The 26,049-nt window shown below is 39.4% G+C and overlaps 2 protein-coding genes across 15 annotated transcripts in view; both read left to right on the top strand.

Annotated features, from left to right (window-relative positions):
• Nucleotides 1-875: 875 nt before the first annotated feature.
• Nucleotides 876-17,654, top strand: c9orf72 (C9orf72-SMCR8 complex subunit). The gene is made up of 10 exons (XM_058615577.1): nt 876-1,050; nt 2,019-2,517; nt 4,904-4,999; nt 5,535-5,599; nt 6,879-6,951; nt 7,760-7,876; nt 9,668-9,903; nt 9,977-10,034; nt 10,532-10,641; nt 16,589-17,654. Exons 2-10 carry the CDS (start codon nt 2,071-2,073, stop codon nt 16,773-16,775), a joined length of 1,389 nt encoding a protein of 462 aa, XP_058471560.1. The 5' UTR covers nt 876-1,050; nt 2,019-2,070; the 3' UTR covers nt 16,776-17,654.
• Nucleotides 17,655-19,416: 1,762 nt separating this feature from the next.
• The window catches only part of kiaa1109 (KIAA1109 ortholog), a 72,215-nt gene continuing 65,582 nt past the window's right edge, over nt 19,417-26,049 (top strand). For 12 of the 14 annotated variants that reach the window (XM_058615888.1, XM_058615899.1, XM_058615892.1 and 9 more), the window contains exons 1-7: nt 21,506-21,641; nt 22,311-22,427; nt 23,352-23,430; nt 23,509-23,573; nt 23,905-24,079; nt 24,217-24,298; nt 24,427-24,620. In XM_058615888.1, coding sequence (XP_058471871.1) covers nt 21,536-21,641; nt 22,311-22,427; nt 23,352-23,430; nt 23,509-23,573; nt 23,905-24,079; nt 24,217-24,298; nt 24,427-24,620 — 818 coding nt within the window. In that variant the 5' untranslated portion in view covers nt 21,506-21,535. Of the gene's footprint in view, nt 19,508-21,505; nt 21,642-22,310; nt 22,428-23,351; nt 23,431-23,508; nt 23,574-23,904; nt 24,080-24,216; nt 24,299-24,426; nt 24,621-26,049 lie in introns of those variants that run through there. The other 2 variants (XM_058615900.1, XM_058615887.1) reach the window with 1 other exon arrangement.

The raw sequence follows: 26,049 nt of genomic DNA, 5'->3' as shown, positions 1-26,049 counted from the left end.
GTGTTTGTACCCTATGAGATTTGCAGTCCTCGATTCCAGAAGCCACAAGTGGCCTCAGACGAAATTGAAAATAGCTGCCAAAGTCTGACTGATGAGAATGGACACCAGCTGGGAGCCAATGTATAACAACTACTCAGGATGGAGACAGGACACCAGCAAACATAACTTATATAGGTACAAACCATTTTCACCAACACAAGGAGGATCTGTATTGAAGAATTCAGGCCTGCAGATGCAATTTAATCTCTTGACTGCTGACAAGCCATTTAGAGCCAACAGCATCAGCCACCTCATTAGTGTCTTGCTGGGCCCAATGGATATAACGCTGCAAATTAGGTGAACTTTCCCCATGAATCTGTATGAAGATATTTGTGGTGGTATGAATGCAACCAAATATCCAACAACTGCGACTGATGCAACCGTCCTCAGCCTGTAGGATCATCCTCAACCAAACAACACCAACGAACACGTGCTGTCACGCCTCATTCCTCAGCTACAGGAAACACTGAATGTCATTTACAGTGGGGAGGAGGAGGAGGAGAGGAAGCACAGCAGCGAGGTGTTGTTGGGATTGCATTGTCTGGATGGATGGATGGATGGATGGATGGATGGATGGATAGATGGATGGATAGATAGTGCAGTGAAAAGGCTCAGTGTGATCACTCTACCGCCCCCAGAACAATGACATTAAAAAGAGCTCATTTTGCCTGCAGATACAGTCATTTAAATGTCCCAGGCTTCATGTGAATGAATTTAAATGACTCCTGTTCTGCAGGTGGCCGCCTTGAATAAAAATGACATCATTGACTCTCCGCACAGTACCATGTCCCCGTCGCTGGGGGGCGTTGTGTCCTCCTGTCAGCTACTGACGTACGACTTCGTCGACTGACGTTTCAGGAAGTGGATTCAAGATAGCACAGAGAAGATGCAGCTGGCTAATCATCATTAATAGATCGATACATCGTGATGTTGGAGCAGCAACATGAAAACAATGCGACGCACGACTGTGTTGTAAACTTATCAAGTTCTTCCTTTAAGAACACCGAGCAAGTAAGTCTGATAGCTTCCTGTTTGGTTAACGCTACGTAGCGAGCTAACCCTGAGTTAGCATTATTACAAACTAATAACTGGTTACACACAACCGGGAATGTTTTAGCTTGTTAACGTCTGTAAAAATGTGTTCGAACACTTTCTTAGGGTTTATTATTAGTCATCGGTAGTAGCCCGGTTGCAAAGACAGCAACATATCCTTTATTATCTGGTCAACTGGGGTTTTAATATGAGTCAAACCAGTTTAAGGTTTTATTTCTGCTCTTATTTCTCAACTAATGTCACTATGGAAGCAGCTTTTTGATTTGACTCAAATATAACTAAGGATACAAAAAGATCCAGTGCACCGAGGGACCGTTAGACTTATTTGAAGCCTTCACCTTACAAAGTCCATGTGTTAATATTAACAATATGAATGATTTTGTTTGCAATAATTCGAGAATAAAAACACAAACATTCACAATGAAACAGTCATCCAAAAGAAAGTATCATCAAACCTGTTGCAGACTGTTCAGTACTGAACATACAGTATATAACACCAACAATGACCCAGCTGTGCATGCACTTTACGTTTTCAAGCATTCTGCTGAGATTTGAAGACTCTGCTGCACAGAAACTTCAAAGCATTATTTCCTAACTCAGTGCTGACATGAGGAAGTTGAAGGACCAGCCGGTCACAAGTTTTAGTTTGAAGGAAAGCAGAGAACATGAGTAGCTATACAATGTGATGTATAGTTTGAAGGTAACTTTGTGAACTGATGCGCCAATCATTATTTCATCTCTCTTAAAAAGATAAGAAGCGTCATTATTATTTTTTCCAGAATATAAAATTGTTATTGCTGATGATTATACAAATTCACAATATAGCTTGTGAGTGTATTTACTACCTGCCCACTCTTGCAATTATTCTGTCTATTGTGTGACGTACAGCTACTATAAATAGAACTGTCTTTTGTCTTTTGATACAGATTGAATTTCATTCAGACTTCTGGTAAGCGTTGACATTTTCAAACCACTCCAATGTCTTCTGGCTGTCCACCCCAGTCACCTGCTGTGGCAAAGTCTGAAGTACCAGTCGAGGGCGAATGTCCCTTGCTGGCTGCCACCTTTGCCTATTGGGACAACATCCTGGGTCCACGGGTGCGCTACATCTGGGCACCAAAGGGAGACCAGCTGATGTTCCTCAGTGATGGAGAGGTCACCTTTTTGGCCAATCATACCCTCAATGGGGAGATTCTGCGTAGTGCAGAGTGTGGCGCTGTGGATGTGAAGTTCTTTGTCCTGGCAGAAAAAGGAGTCATCATTGTGTCTCTCATTTTTGACGGTGAGCTAAAGGGGGACAAGAATACCTGTGCCTTGTCTATTATCCTGCCCCAGACAGAGCTGGCCTTCTACCTGCCTCTGCACACCATCTGTGTCGAGAGGCTAAAACACGTCATCCGCAAGGGCCGCATTTGGATGCAGAAGGTACCCCCCAATGTTTTGACATCTCACTCCTGGTCATATGTTTCTATTTTGTATTTGCACAGTACTACAAATAACCAAGTCATAATAATAATAATAATAATATATGGGTATTTTACAGACATGAGTGATTCATAGAGGGAATTACACCCACAGCCTGTTTATTATTAAATCAGGATTATGAGATTTAGATGAGTTCCAGACATTATTTGTTATTTGTAAGTCTAAAAGCAGATTTGCCAGAACCTGCAAGAGCTGTTTTTTTTTTCTTTCTGAGAATGAATTTTCATTTTTAGCGATACAGGAAATATAAACAAACGTCTGGCACATTTAAACTATTGTCAGATGAGTTCAAACAATGCTGATTAAGCCTCCACACAACTCTCTCTGTGACTAGCTCTTGGAATAGCAGAGTTATTTTCATGTCTGTGGAGAAATGCATTTTCTGTGCACAACTGAGCAGGCGAGGCAGAAGAAGCACACAGTGCAAGTAAAGTGAGAAACAGTAGCTTCATACAGCGGCACCTCAGCTTAAAAAGTATCTGTTATTTGAGTTCAACTTTTGACTTTACTCTAGATTGATTTAAGTTGTTTAAATATTTTTCACTTTAGCAATGTACAGAGAAAGAACACTGGGGTCATATGAGACATTTCCTTTCTTCTCTCTCATGTTTTGTTGCTGATGATTCCAGTTTTTGCCTTTAGCTTCATGTACTGGTCATGGAATAGCTTGAACTGACAGACCACCTATGTTGACTAATTATTATCATGAAAGTTTATTCCTGTTAATTAAAATGTGCAGGTAACATAAGATTGTCTTACTCCTGCCCCTTCAATAATGGAGTGCACAGAAATATTGATAAGAAATGAATCACTAATTACCCATTTTACTTCTTGAAACCTTATCTAACCTTGCCTCCTGATTTTCAAGTGGTATTAAGTCATCTATCTCCATGGTTTCATCCTTTTGGGGTTGCAGCAACATTGGCACAATAATTAAGTTGCTCACTTTGAACACACAGGAGTTCATTTGCTAATTACATCTGAGATCTCCTGCAGAGAAAGTTGGTGAGTAGATGATAATAATAAGGGCAGATAAAATAAGCTGACGCACAGTGCTTTACAATGCATCACTGTTGCAGACGCTGCTGTATATTTATCAGTCTCCAGTGTTTTGCATGTTTGTCACGATTGTTATTTTTACTGCGTCCCTTTTGTCAGACTGCTCCTCCTGACGTAAATATTGTAGCACGGTTCTTTCTTTTTTGCCCGACACACCTGCAGTTTGGCCTCTTCTCTGCTGTGTTAGTTGTGTTGTTACATTTTGAGAAACTAAATATATCGTCATATATTTATGTCAAAGCCCTTACAGCTGACTCGAGGGCTGGAGATCTGTCCTCTATACTCTTTCAGTTCAGAGCTAAATTCACTTCTTGTGCCACTGCTTGTATTAACACTAACATAACTAGATTTATGCCCCTAAATAAACAATAATAGTTGTGAAGAAAAATATTTCTTTATTAACTGCTTAATTTATGAATGGATTGTTCTGTGTTGATACTGGTATTCAGTTAAGGTTCTCAGTATTGGTGTAGGATTTGGTACCAAAATGTTTAGTATCCAAACAGCATCACTGTCCTTTACCAAATATCACATTTGTGGTCTAAGATTGCTAACTTACAGCTCCAGTGTGTAAGTTTGGGTGATTTTCTGTTGTTATTGATATTATTTTGCCTCTATTTGGTCTTCATGAACAGAAAGAATATTCCGTGAACAACAATAATTGTATACTACGTCCTCTATCTGAAAACAGACTCAGTCAAACAATACTATCGGACCTGACTGAGGGATCGTTTACGTGTATGTAGTGGCAGTGCAGGGGCAGGCTGATTGTAAAATTGTAAAAGACATTTTATAATTATAACACACAATAAAACTGACACCGACGAGGTCACATTACATGAAAATCTGCTCTCTGCTGCAGCTGTGGATTAAAGCTTTGTGGAGTTAACGGATTTTTGAATATATTTTGTTTTGACTTAAAACAAATGACCTTTTCTAGGCAATATGAGCCGGGTGACATGACATCTAAACAGAGAGTTGTATAGAGTTGATAGGCTGTGTGAACTAACGGTTTAAATGGAATGGACGTTTTTTGATAGTTAAAAGTTATTTAGTAAAGTTTTAGCTGCAACGGTTGTAATTTTAATTTTAATTTATTTCTCTGTACCTTTTTAGAAAGGCAAATGTAGTGAATGTGGTAGAATCAACGGATTGGAGAACATGCTGCATCAAATCAATACCTCTAAAGTGTCTGCTCCACAGTGTTTTCCATTCGTGTTACGCCATTTATATGCTGTGTTGTGTTTCCTCCTCCCTTCATCCTCAGGGCTACAACATCATCTCAGTGTTAAGCCTGGAGATAATCCCAATCATGGAGCTGTTGGCCTCTATGAAGTCACACAGTGTGCAAGAAGATATAGATGTGAGCAACACACACACACACACATGCTGATTGATTGTTTCACTGAGGTAGCAACAACATCTTTGAGCCTACTTTAAAACAAGAAAGGACATTTGTTGTTTACTGACACAGTAATTAAGTTTTCAGATTTGTTTTCATTCATTATTTAAACCAAAAAATATTAGCACTTAAATAATTTATAGTGAATTCAGAGTAAATGCTATAGCTACAGGAACTGAAAGGAAACAAGTTGCCTTTGGTTGCAAATGTTTGCAAATTTCCATGGTTTGTTCTATCACTTGAACTTTTCAAATGGCCTCATTTTGCAAAAGCTTTTGAATTATTCATGTTTCCTCGATTACCATCCAGAGTAGTTCTATACATTGTTCCCCTAATGTGACAAAAAAGGAGAGAATAACCTCCCCAAGAAATCTTCTTGCGGTTTCTGAATCAGATTTTCATGGCAGGGCCTGCAACAGTGCCCATCTGTAATGTTGTTTCTTTTGTAACCAATTTTCAAAATGACTAATTTCTTTGTTTGGCTCCTGCTGAGTAGATAAAAGACACCGTGCTGAATGATGATGACATCGGGGACAGCTGCCATGAGGATTTCCTCCACAAGTAAGCGCTCCAGTGCAGACAAATGGAGACAGATGATGAACAATGCCTGTTTAACACCCATCAACCTTCCAATGATGAGTAATGGCTCTCTACTTTAGTGAAGGTTCCTCCTGAGAAAAGGATTGTAGCTAAATTGCTGTTTAGTGTTGACAGTCTGGAAAGTCCATTTTGACAATAAAGCTCCCAGTTGCTCTGAGCTGACCTGGATTAGTTCACCATCATCTGTGGACATGACAAAGTGTCAGCTCAGGAATATTTCATTTATACCACCAATCAGGGATGGGCAAACAATGGCAGTCGCTTGTTGTAGTTTAGATTCAAAGCAAAGCTTGCATCAGGTCACATTATGTTTGGAGTGAGGTTGTGTGTGAAATCTTTCTCTAACCTTAAGATGGACTAACCTTAGTGTGAAAACCAGGCTGAAGTAAAGCAATCTGTGTTTCTTGCGAGACCCGAGACTTGGCAGCCTTGATCTTGCAAGGCTGGTTTTCTGCTGAAAGATGACGGGGGGAGTGGAGACAGCCCCCAATCTCCCCGCAGCAAGACATTTAACCATCACAATGACTCTGAAGCTGTTACATTAAAAATATCCTGCATAGTTGTACTTTAATGCAAGCTTTGCTTTGACTTGTCTGATATGTCGCAGAGGTAATTCTCCCCCTGACTCTACAGCACAACACCACAGATTTAAAAGTAAATACAAATGGAAACTTGCAATGATTTCATGCGTCCTGCAGCACTCAGGCCTAGACTCGTAGTAAGGTTACACCACGTGACCAGAAGATAAAGAAATCATGAGCCTCCTTATAATGTATCTTTTTGGTTGCAGAGCTTTTGAAAATTTGAGGTGAATGGAGGTCATTCTGCTGCTCCCTAAGGGGGAATTCTTTTGTTTCTTCTTGTCTTTACTTGAAGGTAATATTTTGCAATAGCAACGCAGACAGATAAACAACACAGAGACAGGACAGTTCACATGAATTCAAAGCTGCTGAAGCCGTCTGACTGTCCATTTGCCACAGTTTTGTCATTATGCATTTTCTACCAAACAGGAATATTGTCTGCTGGCATACATGTGTAAAAAGTACATTTCAGGTTTACTAGGCTAATGTAACTTCTCATTGACCAGAGCTGTTTCTCTTCTTCCTCCAGCCTCTTCAATGTTTACTGGAGTCAGTTCATCTATCTCTGCCATGATTCCTAAAAGCTGCCATTAATAATTAGAGTAATGCCAATGGCGCTAATTGGTTGTAATTTACAACCCTTTGTCTCTTTGGTTCAGGGCCATCAGCTCTCATCTGCAGACTTGTGGCTGTTCAATAGTCGTGGGAAGCAATCCAGAGAAAGTAAATAAGGTAAATTTACTGGATTAGTGGCTGCACACAGACAGGATTTGTAAACCATCTGCATAGTTTAAAAACACACTGTTCTGAACAGGTTTGTCAGTAGTTTGAATCTCAAACAGAGCAAAGTTGCTGCTTCAGCTGTCAACAAAAACAGGGATTATAGAATGGTGACACTGCAGATTGTAACAGAGGACTTCCAAATACCGAGGTAAATAGGAAAATACCTGCCTGAAGTAAAATAACCTGCTTGTCCTTCACCAAGGAGGCTATATTTTCACCTGCAGAAAACCCTTGGTTTTGAAAACCAAGCCATTACAGGCTTAATTATACATACATACTTATGAATAGTTTATTCAGTGTTTGCCAGTAAAAACTCCTAAATGTTACACACTGGACCTTTAACTGTCGTTTAGTTGACTTGAGGCCTGAATTGACAACCATTTAAATCAAGATTTTATTTGTTTCTAACAGCTAGGATGAAGGCTAATACCAGATTAAGGTCTATAATTAAATGTGGCTTTTTAGTAATTATGGTCCTGATTGTGCAGCAGTTCACCTTCGTTTTAATTCAACTAGCAGAAAATCTACAAACAACCAAACAAAACAAAAGGCTGTTCAATTTCTGTCCACTTTTAAAAACTAGAAACCTGATACAGCGTGATTCCAAACCTTTACAGTGTCAAATAGTTTCATTAAATAAAGTTTTTCCATTTATTTTGCAAAATATGCCCTAAACTTTGCCTGAAATCTATTGAATATACTTTTTTATTTGACTGAAAGCTAAGTTTTTAACTCTGTCTCTGACTGTTTTCTTTAGATTGTGCGAACCCTCTGCCTCTTCCTCACTCCTGCAGAGAGGAAGTGCTCCCGCCTCTGTAAGGCTGACTCTTCTTTCAAATACGACACAGGCCTATTTGTCCAGGGTCTGCTAAAGGTAGACACACCAGTTCCTTCTCATTAGTACATTGTGGTTTGAACTCGAGCCTGGTCACTGGTCTGTGTGCTGTCTGCCTGTTTGATCTTGCCCACGCTGTTGTCCTTGTTTTTTCCCCCTCAGACATTTTTTAAGCTTATTTCACAGAGGCAGAAACCGTACACAGATAATTGCACAACAATAATCCAATGCAATACATACTGCATTTAAAACAACTGCTAAGTTCTAATGTCCTTAAAGTTAGCAAACATAAAGCATCAGTAGATTACAATATGCATTTTATTGACTTAATGCACCAGTGTGACTGGGCAAATATTGATATTTTAATTAACAAATTAAGGTACATGACGTTATTTTTCTGCCTCTGTTTTGTCTTTGTGAACAAAAATGCTGTGTCCTTCATGCAATACCATCACATCTGACCTTAACCAAACATTGCAAAATAAACCTTAAATACAGTGGAAAAAATATGTATAAAACTGTGTAAATAAACATTAAAAACAACTGTGCAATGTTAATAATAATTATCTCACTTATAAAACCTTGAATAAGTTATGCAAATGTCTAAGAGTCATTATAAACACATTCCACAAGATTGTGGTGATTTCGGTTTTGGGGAAGAAAATCCATGATGAAACTTTGTAATGATGTTTCAGTCTTCAGCCAAACTTCTCCATTGTTTAGAATGGCATCATTTTTTTTTAGCAATAAAGAAGGAAATGGCCACATTTAGGTCACTGGACTTTTGTGATGAGGGCACATAAGAAGCCTGTTTTATTTAAGGACCAGCAGACGTTAAAATGTTAAAAAGTAAAGTTTACAATTTATAAGCGGTTGACATAACGAGCCAAATCACAGCCTTCATTTAGTTACAGTAGAAGGCAGAACATGTCCTGAGGACGGCTGCTCTCACATCCTTGTTCTGACATTTCTTCTTCACTTCGTAACAAACGCACAACCCGTCACTGGAGGTGCGGCGTGTAACGCATATCTCGTGATTTTTCTACACCGTGGTTTGTGTTTTGTGTCTCACTTTCCCCGTACAATGTTGCTGATGCCTTCGTCTCTCGAAATAGTTTCCTGTGTGCAGCGTGGGAATGTCCTTGGATAACACGAGAATTTCCCCGGCAGTTGAGGGGAGAGGCAGAGTGGGTAAACAGGAACAAGGGCAGCAAATAAGCTGATAGTTAAGAACATGAGTCTGGTACACACCGACTCTGTTATGTATCTTATACACTATTAGATTTCCATGTATACATGCAGTGTGAAACCAGAAGAAGAAAAACAAACCAAACAAAAGGATAGCAGACGTTCTCTACTTGTGAGATATGAAATAAGACATTAAAACCCACACATGACGCCTACACATAGCATGTTTTTTTTTTCAAAAGCTTTTCTGATATTCCTCCTTTGTGAGTTTTATTTCCATATACTGATTATAACACTGCATGTTATCCCACATCTGACACAAAATAACAATGGCACTCTCAACACTCCCCTTTAATTCAAAAGGTCTTGCAATGTTAACAACACTAATAAAACAATTCCTGATCCGCCCACTTCCTCTCATCAAATCAAAATTGAATTTGTTCCTCGCTGGTGCATGCCCCACCCCTCCACTTTGTTTTGTGAAAATTGGCTCAGTAATTGTTTTGTAATTAAACCAACAGATGCGGGTGAAAATATAGCCTCCTTGGTGAAGGTGATAGTCATACCACATAGTGAGATGATGAGCCTCCAGTTCACATATTGTTGATAGCTGTCTTTTCCTTCCCTTTGTTTCCTTCCCAGGATTCCACAGGCAGCTTTGTCCTGCCCTTCCGTCAGGTTCTCTACTCCCCATATCCAACCACTCACATTGACGTCGACATCAACACCGTGAAGCAGATGCCGCCGTGCCACGAGCACACATTCAACCAGAGGCGCTACATGCGCTCAGAGCTGAGTGCGCTCTGGAAGACCGACAGCGAGGAGGACATACCTCCAGACACGGTCATTTACACGGATGAAACCTTCACACCTGACCTGTGAGTCACGCACACAGTCCTTGTTTTTTACATCTTCTAACCTTTCATCTAATATCATTCCTTTTTTTCTCAGTAATATTTTTCAGGACGTCATGCACAAAGACACCTTGGTGAAGTCATTTATAGATGAGGTGAGACGACAGCTACTTTTCATTATTTATTCTTAGTGAAACAAAGCACATCATGTGTGTGTGTATATATATATATATATATATATATACACATATATATGTATATATGTATATGTATGTGTATATATATATATATATATATATATATATATATATATATGTATATGTATATATATATATATATGGTTATATATGATGATGATTCTTCCAAACTCTTTATTTACCATTTACCATTTTTAAACCCAAAGTGTGTATTCATTCAGCCTTTTTATGTAAAATCATCAAGTGAAAATAAATAATTTTTTTTACAGCAGAAAGTCATGTTTTGTTTAAGATGACCTCAATGGCACATACATGAAACATGTGATGCCATGATGTAGTCTCTTCAAGGTTAGCACAAAGGAGGTATATAGGGGGGCAGTATTCATTATTATTGTTCGGTTTTTCCCGCTGATTTGTGGCCTGGACTATTAATTGACATCCTGCTTCATACCCAGGTGTTTATGCTGAAGCCGGGGCTGTCCCTGCGGAGCACCTATCTGGCCCAGTTTCTGCTGCTGCTCCACAGGAAGGCCCTCACGCTGCTCAAGTACATCGAGGACGAAACGTAAGAACCGTCACTAATACTGTGTTTCCATCATGGTACTGAAGATGGTTTGGTTTGGTACAGTATGGCATGGAGTGGTAAAGCCCTAGATCAGGCTTGGCGTTTAGCGTGACATCAATGAACGATGACATCGGACATCAATGGAGGGCAGGATCACAAGGGGTTTTTCTGTCGCCCGATCAGCTGACTGACCGTACCGTCAGATTTTACTCTGGGGTTATTTTGTTACTACTCCTACTGGAAATGCTAAAAAATACATACCATACTGTACCAAGCCGAGCGTTTTAAGACGGGAACTCAGGAAAATGTCTGGAAATTGAGTTCCTTTAACATTTGCCTTTAACATATGAAGAGTGCAGCCTTGGTTAGATGTGTTCAAGAGCAGGACCATTTCCACAACTTTCTGGTGAAGGGGTGGATGTTGCATAAGGTTTACTGGCAGGTATCTAGAGTATTTTTCCCTCCTGAGAATTTCAAGAAAAAGTCTGGACTTTAGTGCACGTTTAAAGCAGAGGAATAAGAAGGTAGTGAAATAACAAAAATGATTAATGTTCAGTATGAGCTGTGATTGCACTTGATCAGACAGCAACATTATCACCACATGCCCGAGGACACACACAATCAAAAAAGCCCAAAGCCCTGTAGTCTGATCGTCGTCGTATCAGTGACTGATAACTGATAATATCCAAAGATTTGCTGTACAGTGGTGAGGCTATGGCAGCTCCAGAGGGACAAATCACCAAACTAAGGATGACGAGGAACTGATGAGATTATTTTCACCTGAGAAACATCTGCTCGTCCTCACTCCGAGTTCAATAGTGCAGAGAGGTGTGTCCTCTGTGCACGACACTGAACTGCCTGAGGAATAAGGATAAGTTACTCTGATTCACTTGACCGGAGGTGCACAGCAGACACTCGATGAACAGATGAAGATGAAGACCAGGATGTCAAACAGTGAGTGAAAGATAAACATATGGTCAGGATAGCATGCAGGGAGAGAGCACAGAATGTAGGCTCCTTTCCACTGAGCTGCAGAAAGGAACAGATGAGTCACACAGATCCCTCGCCCTGCTCTCGATCTGTAGCTGTGATGTGTTGCTCATGAAATCTAGAAGCTACAGATATTTTTGATGTTTGAAGATGGTCAAATCTGAGCACAGACACCGCACTTAAAAACTCATCAGTCATTGTGACTTACACTTGCCAAGAATATCATTATATCTGTTATTTTTGTCCATTATGTAAATCAGCTTCCATGAATGCATTTTAACAGAGCTGAACTTTGCTGAAATATCTTGCTAATATTCTCCAAGCCCCTTGATGTATAAACAATAGAATACTCGGTATTGTAGTTAAAATATCATGAATAAATAAAGCTAAAGTCTGGAAAAGCATGCAGTTGCAGGCTACACCTGCAAGCAATGCAACGATACATCCCTCTGCTCTCTCATCAAAGCTCCGCCTTCAAAACACACAGAACTCTCACTGCGAGAAGACGAGTGGAGGAGAGAGCTGAGAGGACATCGTTATTGATGGAACGTTGTGTGGGAATCATCTGCATAAAACACCACTAATATTCTCATTGTGCAGGTAGAGAAGTTAGTGAGGGACAGTTATGCCAGCATACATGTTTGATGTGTTTATTACAGCACTGTGAGGGCTGCAGTACAGGATCTACACCCAGACAAATGTATTGATTCATGGCCCGAGGCATAAGCAAGCTCAGTGGCTGCGTCGGGTCCCTGATCACCAACATTTTAACGTATTAAAGAAATCTAAATATCTTTAGATACTTTCATATATATCTAAATAGTGTTTGTAAATTTGAAGATTGTACATCTATTCCAAGTTTTGAAAACCAAGGCTACTGGTTTACGACTTTGCAGAAAATACATTGTCTGCTGTTGTATTTAGTTACTTTTCTTACTTTCTTACTCTCACTTTGCATATGAAAGTGATTTTACTGCTCTCTAAACAAAGAGTGACACTGTTTTGACGCTTCTCGAACGTATGTGGGAAACTTGGGAGGAAGTTACCGGGCCGAGGGATAATGGCAGAGAACGCTCCGTTAACAGATGCTCCAGCCACGTTCAATACATACACTTTATGCACTTTGTTCTCTTATGTTGTGAATTATAGAGAAATCCTGCTCTTTTCACACTTCAGTTAGACAGATATCATGATTGTCTTGATCACACAATCATTGTATCACAATATTGTTATCGTCTCATGTCGTAACGTATCGTGAGTTACCCTGTGATTATAGCTTTAAATTCCGATTCTTATTTTAAACCTCACAGACAACAACTGACATCGACTGACTTTGTGCCTCTGTGTAATCACACCATCACAGAATCAAAGCTGTAAATAAAGTGTGTGAATAATTTTAGTATTCCCCTGGTCCCGTTTGTGTCCTTCTGGAGGGACGATGCACATAATGTATATGCATGCGGACAGGAGCACGGAGAAGTGTGTCCTTGAGTTTGAACATGTTGGGCAGATCTCATCAAACAAACAGCGTAACACTCAGCCCTCTCTGTTTATGGCACCTGTCACTGTGGCCGCACATGAGAGCGCGCTGTGCGGTGTGCTGAGTGCTGACTGATGGTGTGGTGACACAGAATGATGAATCCTTAGCATCACTTCCTTCTCCTCTATAATGCATAAGTGTTAAATGAAGTCAATAATATATGGAGTAAGGAAATCGTGTAACGCAATGATTTAAAGCACGTTGCTTTCACAGCCGAGCGAGGCTCAGAGAGTCTGGAATGAAGCCAGCAGCAACATGTTTCCCCATCATCATCAAAACACCAAATGGTGCTTTTATGATCATCATTTTAATCACTGACAGGAAACTTGTCACTCCTCTGCCTCCCTCTGCCACATAAATGGACTTATTCCAGCCTTTTAATGGCCTCACACCACCTTTTGCATCAAAGTGCATTTAGAACATTGGCTCAACAGTTAAACAAGGTTATAAAAGAACAGCACTGGTAGCTTTACACTTGACTACATCCTCTCCATGGACCCACTTCAGTTTGTCAGAATAATAGTATAACTGGTCATTCTCCAGTCCCATCAGCGTTACAGTAACCTCCCCGTGGCTCAGCTCCAAAGGCCCAGACTTTTCATCACACCCTCCCTGTGGCGACTTGGGTCAAAGCTCCATCTGGGCGTGACACATCCTTCTGTGCTCTCATCAGTGAACTGACCTTCCCACTCCTTTAGGACAGCAGTCACTCCATATTTAAATCCTCCAGCTTTTACATAGTCTTCCTACTGTTGTTTGCAAAGGTCATTTAAAGACTTCCTGAAAGTTCTTTTTCTTTGTGCACTAGAACATTTGTAAACCCTTGGTCGAGCTCAGATGACTTTTGATTGTTGCTCATTTTAGTTTCAGACTATTATTCTACCTTTAACTCGATATAGAAGTATAGCATTTTAAAGACTCCGGGAAACCCAGACCAAAGTGTCTCTCTGAAGTTATGATTTTAAAATCATGTATTCATTACTCTGATAATTGGCTACATCTGTTTTTGTATCGTGAACCTTTAAAGCTGAACTAGTAACTCTGTTCACTCTCTTCACAGCTGTTGATTAGTGATAGAACAGCTTATCTTCAAACTAAGAGGTCAGGGTTCAATACCCACTTCTTCTAGTCAGCATGCAGATGTCTCCCTGGGCAAGTGCGTGAGCGTGTGACTGTGAGCGTGTGACTGTGAGCGTGTGACTGTGAGCGTGTGACTGTGAGCGTGTGACTGTGAGCGTGTGAATGGATGTGATGGATGTTTGACAGAAGAAAGTGTAAAAGTGTGAGGCAGGTGTGTGATAAATGCTGCCAGTGAAAGTAAAACGCTTCGATTAGTGTTTGTCAAACTTTTTACACCTGAGATCTAACACCCTAATCACCAACGTTACACCAGTACAGTGGTGTAAAGAGGTCGAGCTAAGGAGGCAGATTTATTCCTCCTCCTCCTCTTCCTCACATATACTTCACACTGGTGTAGTGACATTAGATTAAGATGGAGATCAGGTTTATTTCAATTATTTTCTTATTTATTTCATTTTCATATTTGAAAGCTTCAGCTTCACGACAAAGTGTGTAATTATCCATCAACATAAATATCTATCACACATATTTTACAGCAATTTAAAACCCAATTACAACATTGAAAATGAAAAACCTATTTATTGATTTATATTAATAGTCCCACACTGTTTGGGTGTGAAGTCTATTTCACAATAAAGATTTTTTATCTCAGCATATGAACCAACTCTACCACAGTTGACTGTAAATTAGCTTCATACAATTATTCCCAGTTCTTGTTACAAGAAACTGAACCGTGTCCCTGAGGAGGATTTAGTGAAGAGCAAAGCTACTTAACTCTTCTTTCTTTTTATTTGTTGTTGTGTTAACGTCTAAATCAAAGGCACGTTGATGCAGAAGGTGGTGTGAGGACAAACCGGACTCTGTTTCACTAAATCCAGCAGCTGCACCCTGCGGGTTCCTGTTCCAAACGTCATGTTTGTTGTTTGCTAAGCCTCTGGCTGAAGTCAGAACCCACCAGAGATTTCACTTCTTTTCTCTCCCATCTCTCATGTTTTTTCCCCTCTCACCCCTGTGTTAAAAAACCTTTTACTCAAATTAAAAACTTTACAATCCGTGCAGCCCCAGCTCAAGCCATGACTAATCAATCCCTCCAGGAATTCAAAGTTGGCTCTTTTCCATGACGCAGTTCTAGCACTGCTCGCCTGGACTCGACTGTTTTTTGTTTTCCATCAGTGATAGTTTCTGGTGCCTGGTGCTTTGTTTGTTACCACTGAGCTCATCATCACAGGAAGAGTCATGACTGTAGATCAGTTAAAAATCCTGAAAACATGCGTTAATCTCCAACATTTAGCAAAGGAAATGTCTGAAATCTCAATATTTAACGGAGGATTCTGGTGTCTGGTGTGTTTAGCTGCAGCACGGCTGAACGCCCAATCACAACCACGTTCAGCAGCATTTCACTTCAGCTCCAGTCAGGCAGAAAATCTTTTTAATTCTCTGATTCTAATGACATAGTACACCGTCATTAGTTTGTGCTTGTGTCGCATATAGACCCCGCCCACAACAGAGTTGTGTTATAACTGTATAATGGAAGAGCGCCAAATGTCATGAATGATGTTTGTAAATGATTTGTGGATTATTTTCCTGTTGATTCAAAATGTCTTCTCCACAAACTAAAATGATTCAATTGAAGTCATTTCTTTGTTATTCGTAGCAGAGAAACCCGTTATTATTCTGCACTAATAGAGTGTGTGAGTAAGTCTCTCTAAGTGAGTTGACTTAAAATGGTGGCTGAGCCCAAACAAGGATTTAACTTCAGTGTCACAACGTTTTCCTCTGTTGAAATTCAAGAGAAAAAGAGAAGTAAAATAAATGGAAATCATGTTCAGTTGTAGAGATATTATTGGCTTCATATTCAATCCTTTTACAATATGCTGTCATTTATTAATATAAATGATAGTGTTGGTGTTTTCTGACCTAATATTAGAATAGTTGCTGTGATCCTATTTTGCTGTGTTTAAAATGCTCCACGATGATGACGAGGATGATGATGATGATGACGATGAGGATGAGGACATTTTTCACAGTAAAAGCTGCAGAAACAAAACAAACAAAGCCGTTATTGTTGTGCTCGCAGCAAAAGCACATGAGCGCTGTTGTTTACGGGCTTGCTAACAGCCTGATGTCTAAGGGCAGGTTATTTCACAGGTGTCTTGACAGGGTTGTTTATGCTCACTTGCCATTCTGTGTCCACATACATAATTCATGGTGGCCCTAGCATTCGTGCGCACAGCTGCAGCCCCGGCTCAATGCTAATACAGAGCCTCTGACCCTGAGCACTGTAGCTTGTTAGCAGTTACAGCACAGTGAAACACTTTTGCTCACTTTCATTTGCAGGCAAAAGGGGAAGAAGCCGTTTCGATCTTTGCGCAACTTGAAGACGGACCTGGATCTGACGGTGGAAGGAGACCTGAACCTCGTGATGGCCTTTGCTGAGAAGCTGAGGGCAGGACTGCACTCGTTTGTGTTTGGGAAACCATTCTACACCAGCATGCAGGAGCGAGACATCCTCATGACCTTGTGACTCTTAATGTTTACCTGCACTTTATTTATTGGATGGTCAGTGAAAACACATGTTTCTGTGCCATTGTTTTCTCTCTCTGTGTGTGTGTGTGTTCTCTTGTTACATGAAGGCATGAATATTTAGTTCTGCTGTGCTGGAATGAAAATCTAATTTTGCCTTCCTTTTGTGTCTTGATCAATACAAGGCATGATTTTTATTAACAAAATGGTTGTTACTGCTGTTATGAGCCATTAGAATTAAAGTTTTGATATATTGCCTTGATCATGATGTAAGTTTATTGTTTTAGAAGTTAATTATTCTCCACTGCTGGATGAATTATTCATGTACACTGCCTCCTGCTAACAAAGGCTCTGTGTTAATTTATGGTGTTAAAAGAGGCCCAGGTACCCACCAGTACATTTACAATTTCATTTAATTTGTATTTATAAGAAATAGAAGTTATTAACTTCCATTACTGCCTAGTATTCCGTGGACCTTTGAAACTTCTGAACTTGTGGCTTGGCATTTTTCAAACATCTGATGAGTGACAATGTGTCCAGAATGTGAACAATTCAGATGCAATAAAATTATAAAAATGTTTTTGTCTAATACAGGACAATTTCATAAAAATAAATAAATAAAAAATACGCACAAAGGCACTGCAAATGAAATCTGACCTCAAAAGACCTGAGAGCAACGATCCTCTTGTTACAGTTATTAGAAGATTTTTACAACATTGATGCACAAATGTGTTTGTGTTCTTCCACTGTTCTTTTTTGTCACTTTGTTTTAAACGTGAACGTTTCAACATACAAACGTAAACACTGTGTTCAGTAATCCACAAATAAGTCTGTGTAGAAACTGTTTTAACTGCTGTATTAAACATTTTTGCTTAACGAATGTCGTCTGTCTATAACAGTTCTTAACGATTTAAAACACAAGGGAAAAAAATGAAAGTGAAGGTGTTAATGACAAATAGAGTGATTTATAGTGACGATACTAAAGACCCCCATATGGAGTTAAGTTAAAATAACATTGAAAAGCATTGAAAATGATTGATATACACATGGGTGATGGTACAGCATTTCTGATTTTCCTGAAGCTCACGTACCATTAGTGGTACACGCACCACAGTTTGAGAACTATGGCATTAAACAGTATTATTTCTTCTCTGTGTGTTATCATGTGTGTAAATCTGAGTATTTAGTCTTGCAGCTCTCCTAACTCTTCACTTATAGGCCCCAACTGAAATACCTAAATTGATGCCATAACACTTTGCAGACGTGTCCTCTGAGGAGCACACCCCACTGGTGTCTTTTTATTGTTTGTGTTAAACTGTTGGATGATTGGAACATATTTACGGACCCAGAGGATGAATTCTGTTAACTTTGGCAACATTTAGAGGCCTCGAGAATTTAAGTGAAATGCCTCAAAATAACAAAATTCATATCAACTGGAAGATGAATTTAAATGACTTTGGAGACCTGACTCTGACTTTTCTAGCAGCATAACCATGATGTTTGGGTTGCTTAGCTGTTTGATAGACACATATTTGTTGCTTTATGTAATATTTTTTGTGTTCATGTTTGAAAATGGGACCAAAAATGTCAATTATATACCAGTTTCAACACACCTGTATTTGAAAAAAAAAGAAATTTTATATGCAATTAAAACAATAAAAAATAATGTTGTTTTTTTTTCTTTTGACTGACCGTATAAATCCTAAAACAACAGCATGCGGTATTTGCAGCACAGTTTGCAGAAGAACACTTTTGTTACAAAAGCTGTACATACAGATGCAGTGACCGAGGACATTCAATTCTTAATTCAAGGCCGACTGACTACAATGACCACGCTGAGGACACATTTCACTGCTTCAGAAACTCAATCTGTAGTCATTGTTATCCAACAGTGGTCTTATTTTACTGACATGGACAGACAGTCTGTGGAAAATGTCAATGCTTCTATTTCACATTCAGAAAAAAAGGACAATGACAATGCAATGAATTCCCTTTGGATGATACAGAAAATGTTTGGATGAACAACATATGTGGCAGACAGTAGCAGACAGTAACTCTTTACTTTACAATATTTTCCTAGTTATATTTCTTTCCTTCCTTCTTTCTTTCTTTCTTTCTTTCTTTCTTTCTTTTGCAAATTAATATTTAGACAATGCAATTCATGAACTTGAAAAAAATGTATAAGCCGTAACAACATGAACAAATAAAAGTAGCACATTCAATATAAGAGAATTGGAGCACATAGTCAATGTTTTAAAATAGTTAACAGGGATATAATAGTTAGTAGTTCTATTTCCTCATTGAAAAACAAAACAACATCCAAAATGAGGGTTTGATTTAAACACACTTCATTAATGAAATACATCTATTTTTTATTTTTGAACTTTTTAATCACAGGTTGAAAACCCAACAGCGCTGACGCAGCTCCAAAAGCAACGTTGATTGGTCGGTTTAACTGCCTGTCTGTCTGTGGGCGCGGTCTCTATCATGCTTCGCTCTCATTGGTCAGTTTCTCGCTTTGCCCTTTTCTTATTGGCCGCTTTTATGTCCGCTCTCGACAGAACAGGAAGAGATGTCAACTGGCCGCCTGCCAGGTAAATAGTCACCAGAGGATGATGCTAGCTATGCCCGTGTCACACACACACACACACACACACGACAAAGACACAACAACAACAAGTCCTGAAGAACCGGAGCAAAGATGAAACCACGCGCTTCATCGAGGACACTGAGGTACCTTGCTTTCATTCAGAGACTTGTCTTCGCACTTTGAATTCAGAGAAGTTACAGGGCGCGGCCTGCTGTCATTAGCTCGCTAGCTAACAACAGTGCTAACCTTGTGATAGTAAGCACATAATAACTGTTATTATCCACAGGCGGAAACGTCATAAACATGTCAGCAGCCACTTGTGACGATACTACGATACTAACGCCAACACATTTGGCGACAGTTCACCGCGGTTACGAGTGCTGAGGATAATGCTCAGGAAATGACTCAAGACCTGGGATTAGCTTGGAGTGTGTACATGGACATGTACACTGAGGCTGTGTGTTCCGGATAATCTCTGTAGTGGAATGCATTTTTAATTCAGTCTTGAGTCATGAACAACTGCCCATGATGAGCTCATGTCAACACTGAGAGTCATGTCAGTTTAGCATGTAAACAAAGGTGGACACAGTCTGGTGTCTTGTAGTCTACACTCTCTGTTTTACTTCATCTCAAAGTGTGTTTTAGCTCATGCTCTGTGAATCATGTTATTTCCAGTCAAGATTGTTGTTGACAAGCATGGGAGGCAGACTTTCAGTCCAGGTACCTTTGCTATGACACCCATGATTGTGCAGTGATTGCTGTGTGTTTATTACCACTCAGTATGAAGTAGTGTACTCATAATCCAGGAACACAAATGTTTCAATTTACAATCATCTCACTCTTTGGCTGTAACTAATATAAAGTGTCACTTGTCCAAACTTGGTCTGATGTGTTCAGTGTCTCTCGGGACACTGGCATTAAAAAGTTTGGATCCAGTCGTGGTAAATTCATAGAAATGAGCAGGCGTTTGTTGTTGTGACTGTCATTTTACTGTCTGTACTTTAAGTTACTGTTTTAAACCAAAACTGAAAACTGGTGGTAACTATGATGACTCACGTTACAGGCATGTTTCTACTGAGATCAAATCATGAATCAGTGTTGAATGTGTGTAAACACGACTGGTTGGTATCTGGCAGGTAGTTGGTTTCAGGCCGTCAGGCTAGTCTAGATAAAGCATCCGTCAGAAAGACATGAAAATATATTTTCTCAAAGAGAGAGAGACATGGTTTTGCTTCCATCTCAGTGGTTTTATGAACAACTTCATTTCAAACTGTAGTCAGTAACTTTTAAATGTAAGCATTCAAATCAGTGTCAAATGAGTTCACACAATGCTGATTAAGCCTATCAGCTCCTCATGACTATCTGTGTTTCTCAATATTGTGGTGTTTTGATCTCATGTTGTTTGATGCCTTTCCTGTGCTGCACACAGCAAGTGATTTGTTTAATGTCTAGACAGGCGGAGGCAACTGTGGCTTGTTGCATTCACCTAAAAAAGGGCCTGTTTTCTGAATTAAGGAGAATTGTTTCCCTTAAAATAATTTTGCCTCTGTTTTTATTGGGTGGGTTTAAAAATTGACTTCATATCGATATTTATTTGGTAAATCTGATGTTGATCCATAAAATCCTTGATCCAGCGATATCCACCCCTAGTTTTTATTTTTTCAATGAATTCCCTCCTGGAAAAGTTGGTTTAAAGAAACCCCAGCCTTTGTTTGGGGTTTGAGATACTGGACATGACTCACTAAAGGTATTCACAGGTTTGACATACTGTAACCAGTAACTTGGGAGTTGACCTCCGTGCTGGACAGACGGTGTTACTTTGGACTTTATCCTCGTCTGTTGTCTCCCGACCCAGGGCGCGAGGGTTTTTAAATGTTGTTTTTTTGGTGAATGCAATTCTCAGCTTTTGTGAAATGTGGGTTTTTATGCTGATGATGATTATCAACCTTACTTTGTGTTATGAGATAATTCGCGCTGGGATATGGTGTTATGCAAATAAGCTTTTATTATATAAGTAATAAGTCATAAGTTATTATTTAGTGGATAATGCATAATGCCTAAAGTCCTGCTGCTATGTTAGAGGTAATTAATTGTATTTGATGTTTTTGTTTGTTGGCATGTCTGACATGTGGCTGTTGTAGTTGTAGACATCAGACTGAGAGCCTGTAGCCATGGATAGACATGTGGCCAAAAACAATGAAAGCACCTTCCCCAGCGTCTTGGATCTTGATGACTTTCTCACCAAGCACGACTCAAACTTCATCTGGCTCCTCGCTGGTAAGTGCTCTGCTCTGCGTCGGTGCTTGTGGGAAAATATCCAGAACATGTCAAGTACAAATGTGTCAGGTTGGATGTTTCTGGCTGAGCAGACTGTTGCAGTTATGGTCGCAAGTCACTCTTTCCAATGTATCTTCATTAGATATCTAATTAGTGCAGAGTAAGTTAGTTAATGACCTTGACTTTTCGATTTATTGGATTATTTCACACAAGTTCTCATCGAGGCTGTTGCGTTTACGAAAGCAAGCAGTCGAAACTGTTACAGGTGGAGTGAGTCTGTGAGACAGAGAAGCAGCAGAATTATTTCTCACCATTACTCAAAAGAGCTGCAGCTTCATTCATTCATTCATTCATTTATTTATTTATTTCACCTCCTGACCAAGTGTCCTCTGCAGTTGGGTCGCTGTCTTTTTCCTGAAATAACATTTTGTTTTTGTTGAGTATGCCACATAAAGATTAAAAGCTGTTGTTCCGCTCTCTTTCTCTAATTCTAATTCTCATGCATTATGTTTGGCCCTTTAATTAATCACAATTTTCATTGACAGCCCTAGTATTACTGTGATTAATAGTGAATGTGTTCTAGTCTGGTTGTTTCTTGCTGAGCTGTATTTAACATCTTCTTGAACTGACTGACATCATTTAATGTGTGTTTTTTTTCTCCCCTTTCAGCCACCATTCTGTCCTGTGGATGGATCATCTATTTAACTTATTACAACTCCCGCAACATCGGCCTCATCCTCACCCTCATCATCAACAGACTGTACAAGGATGGCTACATTCACATTGGTATGTTTTGCCAGAAGGACTTAACTCAGCCTCCTGAATATTTCATAACGAGCCAGGTTCCCTCAGTGTTTATCTCCACGGAGCCTGAACAGCAAACTGCACCAACACCATATCACATTTCTCCACATAAGTGACATGGGAATTCATTTATAAAGCACCTTGAAGCCACAAATTCAGTAGAGGAATTAAAGTAAAGTTTACGAGGCCAGCGCTAATTTTTGGAAGTAAACAGGAGCAGAAATCTTTGTAAACTCAAGATGAATTTCTGAGTACATTTTCCAGACAGAATTTGTTTTTCTTTTTGAAACCAGGTTGGGACAAATTCTTTTTACAAGGAGGCCTGAGTTTACATCCAGAGCCCCAACCCAAACAAGGTCGAGCTTCATTTCCTGTCTTCAGTCAGACAGCAGAAAAGTCAATAATACCACAAACAGGCCACCGTAATTACAGTTGAATCAGTCGAGACGTGTAGTTGTTCTTTTGACATGAACATAATTAAAGCAGAGGAAGACCATGTCGACAGCAGAAAGGAAATCATGTTTTTCTTTTCTTTCTCTGTGTCCATCTGTGACCTTATTGTTGTACAGTTGGACGTTAAAGATGTTTTTTCCTCAGTGATGTGAGCGAGCGAGAGAAAAGATGAATACACACACGGTGGTGCTTTTTATTTTCATCACGGCTGCACAGATACATTTTCTCATTTTCACTTGGTTTGTCAACTTAAATTCAAACCACTGTCGTCAAACTCAAACAAAATTTACCAGGGCTGAACGATTTATTGGAAATGTCTAATTGAGATTTTAATTTGCGACATCAAAACATTAACTACAATATATTCTATTACAACGATGATTGAGCCTTTAAAAATGTGAATATAGGTTGCATAGAGTCCAGCCGTAAATATCATCTGCTCCTTCCCCCCAGGCTCCTTCTCTTTCTCTGTGCTGTCAGGAAAAATCATGTTCAGAGATGTCTACTTCATCAACCAGGACATGTCTATCAGGTAACGTGGCTTGTTACACATGCTCCGTATTCTAACTTCACAGCTTAGTTTGTAACATTTTGTTTGTCTGTGTAACAGGATACAGGACGGCTTCCTCATCTTTCGTTGGTGGAAAAAGTATAACCCAAAACAGAAACAGCATGGTGAGCTGACTGCGATTACTCCTTTTAGACAGTAAAATAAAACTGTGATTAATTCACTGATCAACTGAACTGACAGGATTGTAATCAGCCTGCGTTTATGTGTGGATCATTTTTCTTATTTCTTTATTTGGAGCAGTAGCTTGCATAAAATGGTGTTAAATTGAGCTCACTTAAATGAGAGAGCAGTTATGATTATGAGTCAGTTTGTCACATACAAATACTTAAATAAAACAAAATAACTTCATTAATAATGAGATTATGGATGGAAACATGAACAGATGCCCTGGGGATGATGTGTTCCGTGGTGTCTCGCTTGTCGTTTTTTCACCAGACCCCAAGGCAGAGACCAGGCTTTACGTGACAGTCAACGGCTTTGAGTTTCACGTCTACAACCGCACCGACCTCTACGCCCGCCTGCAGGAGACCTTCGGACTTGACCCCACACTCATTACGCCTAAAAAAGATGAGGAGAGGGGACGTGAAGACGGAAGCAAGACCCTGGAAAGGTACAGCCAAGGCTTCACCTAGTTGTTTTTTTGTTTTCTTTTAAAATGTAAGGCTTGGATTCTTTGTAGTAGTACAAACTGGCAGTGTTGTACTAATGACCTGTTTCATGATTGAATATCTTCTGGTCCTGATTTAGTGTGGACATCAAAGCAGAGAGTCCAGAACCCACGTCGTCTTGGCGCTCTCTCATTCCTGTCATCAAAGTTAACATCAGCACCGTAAGTAACTCGCACTAATATAACATGACATAGAATTCAGTGAGTTGGGGTTTGGGAATCAGATTTAGAAATGTCTCAATGTTGATCCACATGGTCAGGCCTCACTCTGTGTGTTTGCTCATTGTTAGGGTCGCTTGGCATTCGGGAACCATTACCTCCCACAGACTCTGTGTGTGAACTTTGAGGATGCCTTCCTGACGTACGCCACCAAGCCTCCGTCCAGCCACCTGGACCAGTACATGCACATCGTCAAAGGCTCACTGGAAAACGTCCGCGTCATGCTTGTTCCAAGTCCACGCTACCTGGGCTTACAGAATGATGAGTGAGTCCAGCTCATATGTGTTTCTCTGTAAAATCCTCTTTTTATAAAGACTCTAAGAGTTTGCTGTTTCACTTTAAAATGATGTTTATTTAAAAGAAATGGCAAAATAGATGAAACTAGAGGGCACCTGAACCTCTTTTGCAATGTACATACATCTATATGATTTTTCTTATTTATATTATGATTGTATTTAAAATTTTGTACAGATCTAAATCAAGATGGAACTCATGAATTACCATCGGAATACCAACTACTAAACTTGAACGAACTTAATGATTTATCTGGCATAGAACATAAAACAGTCATTGGTAATTGCATGTAGGACTGGACAGTACAGTGTTTTTTTTTTTTTTTATTATACCAATATTTAATATTACATGTCATATAGAATGATACATTACCATTTATACTGGGATATATATATATATATATATATATATATATATATGATTTTTTTTTGTCTGTATCACCCAGCCCTAATTACTTTGTTTGAAAATGCAATTTCAACACACAAGGAAACAACACCATCAACATTACCCCTGTGCAGGGGTTATGCATAATGTAACTGACTCTATAATGTGTTTTTTTATGCATTCAAAGCAAATTTTGCAACTTCTAACACCATCGTTTTTCATAGTATGCCTTTTTCAGAACTTCCTCCAAAATGTTTCTCGTGATCAAGTTCTTGGCTGAGGAATAATAACTTCGAAATGTCCCTTGCTAGTCATGTTTTAAGCATGCTGTAATATCTGCAGGAAAGGAGCTTATTATACAGCTTAAAATGGATAATTCAGTCAACTCTCTCTCTCTGTTTTTGCCTATTTACATTGTTATAAATTATGCATGGCATGAATCCTAAACACAGTCAGACACAGTACTAGTTCCGTATTTCTATGTTTATTCGAACCAACTGTTTGTGCTACAGGTATAAAGACTTAAGACGTTTTTCTGCTTTTTAATCCATTTATTGCACGACTGCGGCCACTTTGCTGAGTGTGGAAGCTGCTGCCTTTTTAAAGGTTAAGTCTATTGGATATAGTGTAGACAAAAAGGTCAGGGTCTATGGGTCTGAACTTGGCATTTTTGATACCAACATTTTGGCAGAATGATTTAACCGGCAAATTTACCTGAGAGGCAAAGCCATAAACCATCATCCCCACTCAAGTGAATGAAATTAAGTTAAAGACTCCCTCTATAAAAAATACTTGTAGACATTAGTGTTTCTACCTCTAGCAGTCCATGATGTACTGAATTATTTATTGAATTTGTTGAGAGCCATAACATGTATAAAATTGAAACCGAGTGTCCTTATGGTAGGGTGAATGCTGACTGAATATTTAATAGTTACATGTTTTGGTACTTGTGAGGCACCTGCTGAATCCAAACTGTAGTTTTTCTGTAGAATAGACTGTAAAGGTCATAGTTATAA

Source organism: Solea solea, chromosome 18 (genome assembly GCF_958295425.1).
Source record: "Solea solea chromosome 18, fSolSol10.1, whole genome shotgun sequence".
Lineage (NCBI taxonomy): Eukaryota > Metazoa > Chordata > Actinopteri > Pleuronectiformes > Soleidae > Solea > Solea solea.
Note: the sequence above shows the minus strand (reverse complement) of the source record. Positions and strands in the feature narration are given on the sequence as shown.